The sequence below is a fragment of the Pistacia vera genome, unplaced genomic scaffold (assembly GCF_008641045.1).
Source record: "Pistacia vera cultivar Batoury unplaced genomic scaffold, PisVer_v2 Contig132, whole genome shotgun sequence".
Lineage (NCBI taxonomy): Eukaryota > Viridiplantae > Streptophyta > Magnoliopsida > Sapindales > Anacardiaceae > Pistacia > Pistacia vera.
Genome location: NW_022195380.1, coordinates 42,440 through 50,553, shown reverse-complemented (window position 1 = coordinate 50,553; position 8,114 = coordinate 42,440). Strand labels below are relative to the sequence as shown.

Genomic DNA, 8,114 nt, shown 5'->3' with positions numbered 1-8,114 from the left:
AGTGATTTTGGATCGCGAGACTGGTAGATCCTGAGGATTTGGCTTTGTTACATACAGCTCTGAAAAGGAGGCCAGACCTCTAGTGATAAAAAATTATATTCATGCCCCCTAAATTAATTATCTCTTAGGCTATGTATCCGGTGTCCCTACCCTTTTCCACCTTATAATCTCTTTCCTTGACTTGGTTTTCTCCACAACCTCGTGCTCCTTTGTATAGTCATTTGATTTTTCTTCTGGAATAGTTCCAAAATTTAATGTCCAAATCTAAGTTTCTTACCATCAACCTCAAACCAAATCTCCATTGGCAAAGTATAAGGAACGTGTATTCTCTCAATAATACATTGTGTAGTAGTGTCCCTTGAAACTTCATATTCACATCTAAAAATTTCTCGAAACACGTACTTCTTAATTTTTCAAAGTAAGAGACATTTTTGCTTTACTCTATGAAAAAAAAAAAATACATTAAATTAATAATAAAATCAAAATTGAATTATGAGCAAGTGTGAGAAAAGTATAATTACTTATGATTAAACTTATCTAGTTTCTTTAACAAATGTTGTGACAATAATCTAAGTAATTTGTTAACATTTTCTCAAGTAAATTATTTTATAGAAATTTTTTTATCAAATTAATTAAATAGGGTTTGTTCATCTTACATAACATGTTAATTACATCTCCCTTTGTGGTCGGATAATAAACTCTTTAGTCATTGTGGTTAGGTATACTCAAGGCGTCTTATGTTCGAGTCGTAGGAGAGGTATTTATCACATTTGTGTAATTACCTTAGTCCATTGGACTTGTAGGGTGTTCCATGTCCTTGAGGATTAAAAGGCTCCAATGTAGGCCTGAATATCTCAGATACTTTAAAAAAAAATGTTAATTAATTAAACTTTACTCGATAATAGTGTATGTATTAAATAAGTATATATATTTTTTTCTTAATTCTAGGTATATTAATTAATTGAAATTTTAATGTGAATAATTATGTGAATATTATTTTTAATTACTTAATTTAATCCAATTTTTTCAATAGTTATTTAATAAATTAAATTATTAATCAATTTGATAATTAACATCACTAGAGTCTAGTCGGACCAAGCTAACAAGACTGGCATCTCCAAAACGCTAGCAAATAAGACTGTAGCGGCCATAAGTCCGATAGATTGGATTCACCATACCCAGTTTCAGCAGATTTTTTTCCCATATTTTAATATCAACCAAAGTTTTCAAATAACATCCACGAATATCAACAACAACTAACCTTAAAATGCAACAAAAATCTCAATAACCATACAACAAACAATAAGGAATGCATTTATTAAGTTTGGATGAAACGAATCACATACCTTTACAATGGAAAGTGGAGGACTTTTCAACCCAAAACTCAATCTTTCTTCTTCCAATCCTGGAATCAAAGCAACAACAAATCAGAGTGTAATCGCCTCTTAACCAGAAGTAATACCTAAGCGAGAACTCAGTTCAATCGAAACTGAAGAAATTTTGCTCTTCAATTGGTTGTTTGTTTGCGTTTTGATTTTCTCTGATTTGCGTTTCTGTGAGTGTGGAAATTATAATAACGGTAATTTTGTCCATAATCAATTGATTCTTCCCAAAACCCTAATTTTTCCATAGATTTCGCTTCATTCTTTTCCTTCCATTATCTTTGTTTTTGTTTCCGTTTCTCTCTTTATCTTCAAAGCGTATAGACTATAGAGTTGTTCAATTCGCAATTTATTAGGGTATTATTTATTTATTTTTTAATAGTGTTTTTCTTTTAGATTTTAGTGTTTGGTTGCCGAGAAAGTCGGGAGAGTGGAAATAAAATCGTGATGGAAACAAAAGGAGCTTATTATTTTCTTTAATAAAAAGGGTTTGCCTGGATAACTTAATCTATGATGTTGGTTTGATAAAAAATTTATGTTGCTTTATGTGAAGATGTTTTTGTAATGGGTGCTTTGTTTGTGAATATCGTTAGTTGTATTGGGAATATGATTTATATGTGTTTGAATTAAACATGTGAAAGCTTTATGTCTATGGACTTCTTGCTTTACATATTGTAATGAAAGTTTTGGATTTTATTAAAGCTGATTGGTTTATGGTTTTTACTGATATGGTGATAAGCATGCAACTGACCATCTACATTCTTAGATTTCTTTTTTTGTTCTTCTAAACAGTTGTTCAATTGAATTTGAAGCTTCATGTTTCTATGTTTTTTTAGGTTACTATAATGGCCTTCTTCGGTAAGGTTGGGAGAATACTTAGGCAGACTGCTAGCAGGTGAAATATCTGCATCGATCGAAACCCTCCATCTACCAAGCAATACGATGCATGTCATCTTCAAAACTTTTCATTGGAGGTGTGTCCAACAGTTTTGAGCCCTTATACGGTGGTTCTTTTTTTCTTTTGGTGGTTTTTCAATTGAGAATTTTCAACTTGTTTTTTGTTGCAGGACTTTCATATAACACTGATCACCAAAGTCTAAGAGAAGCATGCAGTAAATATGGTTATGTTGCTGAAGGTGAGTACTTTGCTTAGCCGATGTTATATTCTTATGTTGTGGGTATAATTAAACTGTTCCTAACATGAACTTGAGAATTTATCGGATGGATGGAGGGAAGGAATTTTTTGAATTATGCAGTTGAAGTTCATGGATAAGATACAAATTGATTTTGCTTCCATTTTGGCAAAAATGCTTATAGCTTTCTCTCATTTCAACTAGAGTGATTTTGGATCGCGAGACCGGTAGATCCAAAGGATTTGGCTTTGTTACATACAGCTCTGAAGAGGAGGCCTCTAGTGCCATGCAGGCCTTGGTTGGACAGGTGACATTGGATACATTTTGTTCCTGTGCTTCTGCCATATCAAGATCATTCTTAATAGGGACCCAACTATCAGTTGCTAGAGCTAATATATTTTTGTTTCATAATATGCCATTTTCTACATTTTATTGATTTATTAATTAATGGTTTATTGCACCCTCTGATTTAACCATAGCAAAACATATCTTTTGTTTCAACTGCACTTTTGTAATTTTCTTCAAAAATTATTATTGTTACAGCATCTTCATGGTCGTCGTGTAAGAGTGAATTATGCGGCTGATAGAGCTCGTGCTGGTGTTAATGGAGGTGGAGGTGGTTATGGTGGTAATAATGCTGGTTATGGTGGTGGTGACAACTCTGGAAGTGGAGGAAATTACCCCAGTAGTTTTGGTGGCAGAAATACTTGTTAGGAGGGAGCTGGGAACTATGGTGGTGGAAATACTGGAGGTTTTAAGAGTAGCAATTATGGTGTTGTTGGTGGTGGTGGTGTGAAAGTGTACAAGATAGAAATACTGGATTCGGGAACTTTCCAGGGGGGAATAGTTTTGACGGAAATACTGGGAAGTTTTAGCAGTGATGGTAATTTCAATGTTTCTGGTTACGAGGGAGCTGATAACTATGGTGGTGGAAATACTGAAGGTTTTAACAGTAGCAATTATGGTGTTTCTGGTCGTGGTGGTGTGAAAGTGTATAAGCCAGAAATACTTGGTTCTGAAACTTTCCAGATGAAAACAGTTTTGACAACAGAAATACTGGAAAGTTTTAGCAGTGATGGTGTTGCTGGTCGCGGTGTGAAAGTGAACCAGATACAAATACAGGGTTCGGCGGAAACTTTTCAGGTGGAAATACTTTTGACAATGAAAATACTGGGAAGTTTTAGCAGTGATGGTTTCAAAGTTTCTGCTGGTGGTGGCTGTACTGATGGTGGATTTAATGGCTATAGGTCGGTTGGATTTGGAAGTGGTGGTGTCGTAAATTTTTACGAGGATACTTTTCCGAATAGAATTTTTTGGAGTTGTGACATTGACATCTTGCATGAATATGATGCGACACTGTTGATGATTTGATGGATATCTATATAGTTCGGTTAGCTCAGAAAGTGGTCATGTCGGTGTATATTTTGACTCGGATCCACAGTCATGGTGAGAGCATGAAACTTGGGTGAAGAAAGTTGATGAAGGTTGATCGGATACAATCCATTATCACTTGGCCCCGTCAGAATTGTGTCTCCCGTCAGGATGTCCTTCACAAAAAAACAAGAACCAATGAGTTCAAAGAGAACATTATTATCTTTACAAAATCTATTAATGGAGAGAAGATGAGGAGAAGCTTGAGGACAATAAGCAACGTTATTTAATTTGAGAGTAGAAGATGAAGTTTGAATGGAAGCAGTGCCAGTCCGAGAAATAACCGAACCTGTACCATTACCTACACCCACTGAGTCATCACTGTCATATGGTTGAGAGGTTGCAAGATTGACAATATCGGAGGTAACATGAATGTTTGCACCACTATCAGCATACCATTGATTTTGATTGAGATAAGTGGTGTTAGCCTCAGCAACCATAGTAGCTAAATCAGTTGGAGGATGACGCCCTTGAAACAAGTAGTTCATGCGATTAAAGCAGTCTAGTGCCTGATGACCTTCCTGTTTGCATATTTGACAGGGAGACCGAGAGCGAGAGATAGACTGAGCAACAGCAGGTGACGAGGAGGGCAGATGAGGCAATGGTTGCCAAAAATGAGAAGAAAAACCACCCGAACCTTTGGACACACCGGAAAAACGGGACCTGCTGTTGCTGTTACGAGATCCTGGTCTTGAACCAGGTTTATGCGAGTAGAGGGCATATGGTCCCGCCTCCGGTTGTATGGTTTGACTATGAAACTTCTGCATAAGATCATAGTTCAACAGCTCTGCATGGAAGTCAGAAAAAGGCATAGATTTCTCCTTAGCAAGGAGCATATATGTTGTTACAAAGGAATAGAAAGAGGAGTTGAGACCATTGAGAACAGAGAGAATCAAATCGGAGTCATCAATTGGTTTCCCAACGGCAGATAATTCATCAGCAAGGGATTTAACCTCATCCAAAAAATCTCGACAAGACATGAAGCCTTGTTGTACAGATTGTAACTTTCTCTTAATAAGAGAAATGCGAGACGTGGAGGGTGCAACAAACCGTGCGCCAAGGGCTTGCCAAGCAAGCCGAGAAGTCTCAAGACCATAGATGGTGGAGATAACTGCAGGAGATAAAGAAGAAACAATCCAGCCAAGTACCGTTTGGTCCTTATACTGCCAAACCATATAAGCAGAATTAAGAATACCTTGGGTCTTATTTTCAGCGCTGGAAAATTGAGGAGGACTGGGTTCGGAACCATCAACGATTCCCGTGAGACCATAGCTACGAAACAAGGGAAGTAACTGAGCACTCCAAGCAAGAAAGTTGATTCCATCAAGTTTGATGGAAATGACCTGAGAAGGAAGATGAAATGCAGCGGAAGAAGGCGAAGATTCTGCAACAGAAGCCATAGGATCGACAAAAGCATTAGCTATAGATGGCTCTTATACCATGAAAGAACTAGAATAAATCTGGTTTTGCTTACCAGAGAAGAGTGTAAACTCATGTATATATATTTAGAATTGTTACAAGAGATAAGAGTTTCAAGAGATAAGATTTACACAAGATTTAAAATATAAACAGAAGATTATGCCAACCCAACATCCTCAACATTTGAACGTGTAGTTTGAAGATTATGGTCCTTATTCTTATCTTAGCCAAAAGGGCATGAAATCTAAAAAAATACACACAAAAAAAATTCTTTGGTTGATTATTCTCATTTAATGTTTTCTGGTGATCATGAAACCACTGGCCAACTTGCGTATATGAAAATTAATTTTCGGAGTTTATTGAACACTTTACAAACTTAAAGAACTGGATAAACCATAATATTATTATGATAAGTAACATTAAGGTTTAAACTCATGAACTCAAAGAATTGAGCAACCCTTTTGACTCTTTGACTCTTTGACTGACAAATCAATCACAGGGGTTAGACATTGTCAAGAGAAAACATTTCAGCATCAGCTTTACATTATGAAAGAACTGAAAAAAATTCTTTGCTTGATTATTCTCATTTAATGTTTTCTGGTGATCATGGAACCATTGGCCAACTTGAGTATATGAAAATTAATTCTCAAGGTTTATTGCATAGTCTACAAACTTAAAAAACTAGATAAATCGTAATATTATTATGATAATAATCGTTAAGGTTTAAACTTATTAACTTAAAGAATTGAGCCAAACTTTTGACTCTTTGACTGTCAAATCAGCCGTAGGGGTTAGACATTGTCAATAGAAAGCATTTCAGCATCAGCTTTACATTCTAATTGTGCAACCCTTTTGACTCTTTGACTGTCATATCAGCCGTTGGAGTTAGACATTGTCAATAGAAAGCATTTCAGCATCAGCTTTACATTCTAATTGAGCAACCCTTTTGACTCTTTGACTGTCATATCAGCCGTTGGAGTTAGACATTGTCAATAGAAAGCATTTCAGCATCAGCTTTACATTCTAATTGAGCAACCCTTTTGACTCTTTGACTGTCATATCAGCCGTTGGAGTTAGACATTGTCAATAGAAAGCATTTCAGCATCAGCTTTACATTCTAATTGAGCAACCCTTTTGACTCTTTGACTGTCATATCAGCCGTTGGAGTTAGACATTGTCAAGAGAAAGCATTTCAGCATCAGCTTTACAGAAAGCGGCTGGACTATTAAATCCATTTTGGCTTACATTTTTATCTTCCTCAACACGAGATATGCCAATTTTGACCAATTTTGCAGCCTGGTTTCTGCTAAACTTTCCATTCACTCCTGGATCAACCATCTCCTCTATCCAGTTCTCCCCAGATCGCATTTTCCTTTTAACTATTCTGACAATTCTCGTCAACTCAGCTTCTTGCTCCTCATCATCATTCAAGCATCACCACTCCATAGCTACAAACATAAACCTTGGAAGTGACGGGAAGATTGACACCCCACTCTAGAGCCATGTAACCAATTATTTCGACGATCCTGGAGATCTCAGGATTTTGTTTGTCTCTCTGGGACAACTTAGCCAGACATAAATCTGCGTTCTTGGGTTCAGATTAGGGGTGAGCGGTTCCGGGTACCCTGCACTTTTCCGGGGAACCAGAACCGGAACCGCACAGTACAGGTTCCCAAAAAAAGGAACCGGAACCGNGATCTAGTCGTTGATGGTGGTTACATTTTGGTCGTTAATGATGGTTAGAGATCTGACCGTCAACAACAGCCAAATTATGGCTATAGATTTGGCAATTTTTGGCTAGATCCACTGTGGATCTGGTTGAAAAGGCCAGATTGGCACACAATTGGTCAGATCCAGTCGAAAATCATCGGACACGGTTAGATGCACAGTGGATCTAGCTAGAAAAGACTAGATTGATGCATGACTGGTCAAATTCAGTTGGTCGTGCACGGTTTTGACGACTGTCGGCTATCGTTTGACGGTGGTGGCCGACGACTGGTAGTGGCTTGGGTGGATGGTGGTGTTTTTGTTAATTTTTAAACTTTTATTGTGGAGGGTTTTTAGCTAAATTAACAAATGTAGGGTTGTAAAAATAATCTAAATGTTTTCAGAAAATGTGTTCCAAAAATGTACCAAAGAACTTTTCGACATTTTATCTAACTTTGATATAATTTTCAAATATTATACCAAACACTTTCTCAGAAACCTATCCTATTCCATTTAATCCAACTCAACTCAACTTAAAATAGTTTTTCATAATAACATTTTCAAATAATCTACCAAACCGGGCCAAGTCGTTGGGAAAAAGAATTTATCAAGTTCATGTTGTTGCTACCAATGACTTTGAGGTTGATAATCTGGCAGTTATTATTGTGATGATTGAAGCAACTAGTTTGATAAAGGTAGTTGTGTGCTTTTATTGCTTGTACTTTATATTTCTTTTTGTGCTATTTTATTGTTGCTTTCGTTTGTTTTGTTTCTTTCTTTACATTTATTCTTTATACTAATTGTGCATATTTTTATTTGTTTATATAGCTGATGGAAACTACTATGATTTTAGAATTGTTGATACGAAAAATTGCACAACTAGAGAGATCCGATTGACCTTGATGGAATCAAATCGGGTTGCCACGTGATTATAAATAATCAGCAAATAAGATTAAATTAAAACACAATAATTCTTTTTAAAGTAGTTTGGCCAGCTAACTCTCAAGCCATCTATTGTTCTTGTATTGAATATGAAGGATTA

At 36.3% G+C, this 8,114-nt stretch overlaps 1 protein-coding gene across 1 annotated transcript; it reads left to right on the top strand.

The window, feature by feature from the left end:
• Positions 1–2,227: 2,227 nt before the first annotated feature.
• LOC116122170 (glycine-rich RNA-binding protein 3, mitochondrial-like) lies at positions 2,228–3,886 on the top strand. The gene is given in 6 exon segments (XM_031408076.1): positions 2,228–2,290; positions 2,293–2,356; positions 2,450–2,522; positions 2,720–2,822; positions 3,059–3,224; positions 3,267–3,886. Coding segments are annotated over 6 exon segments (1,089 nt in total).
• Positions 3,887–8,114: the final 4,228 nt, after the last annotated feature.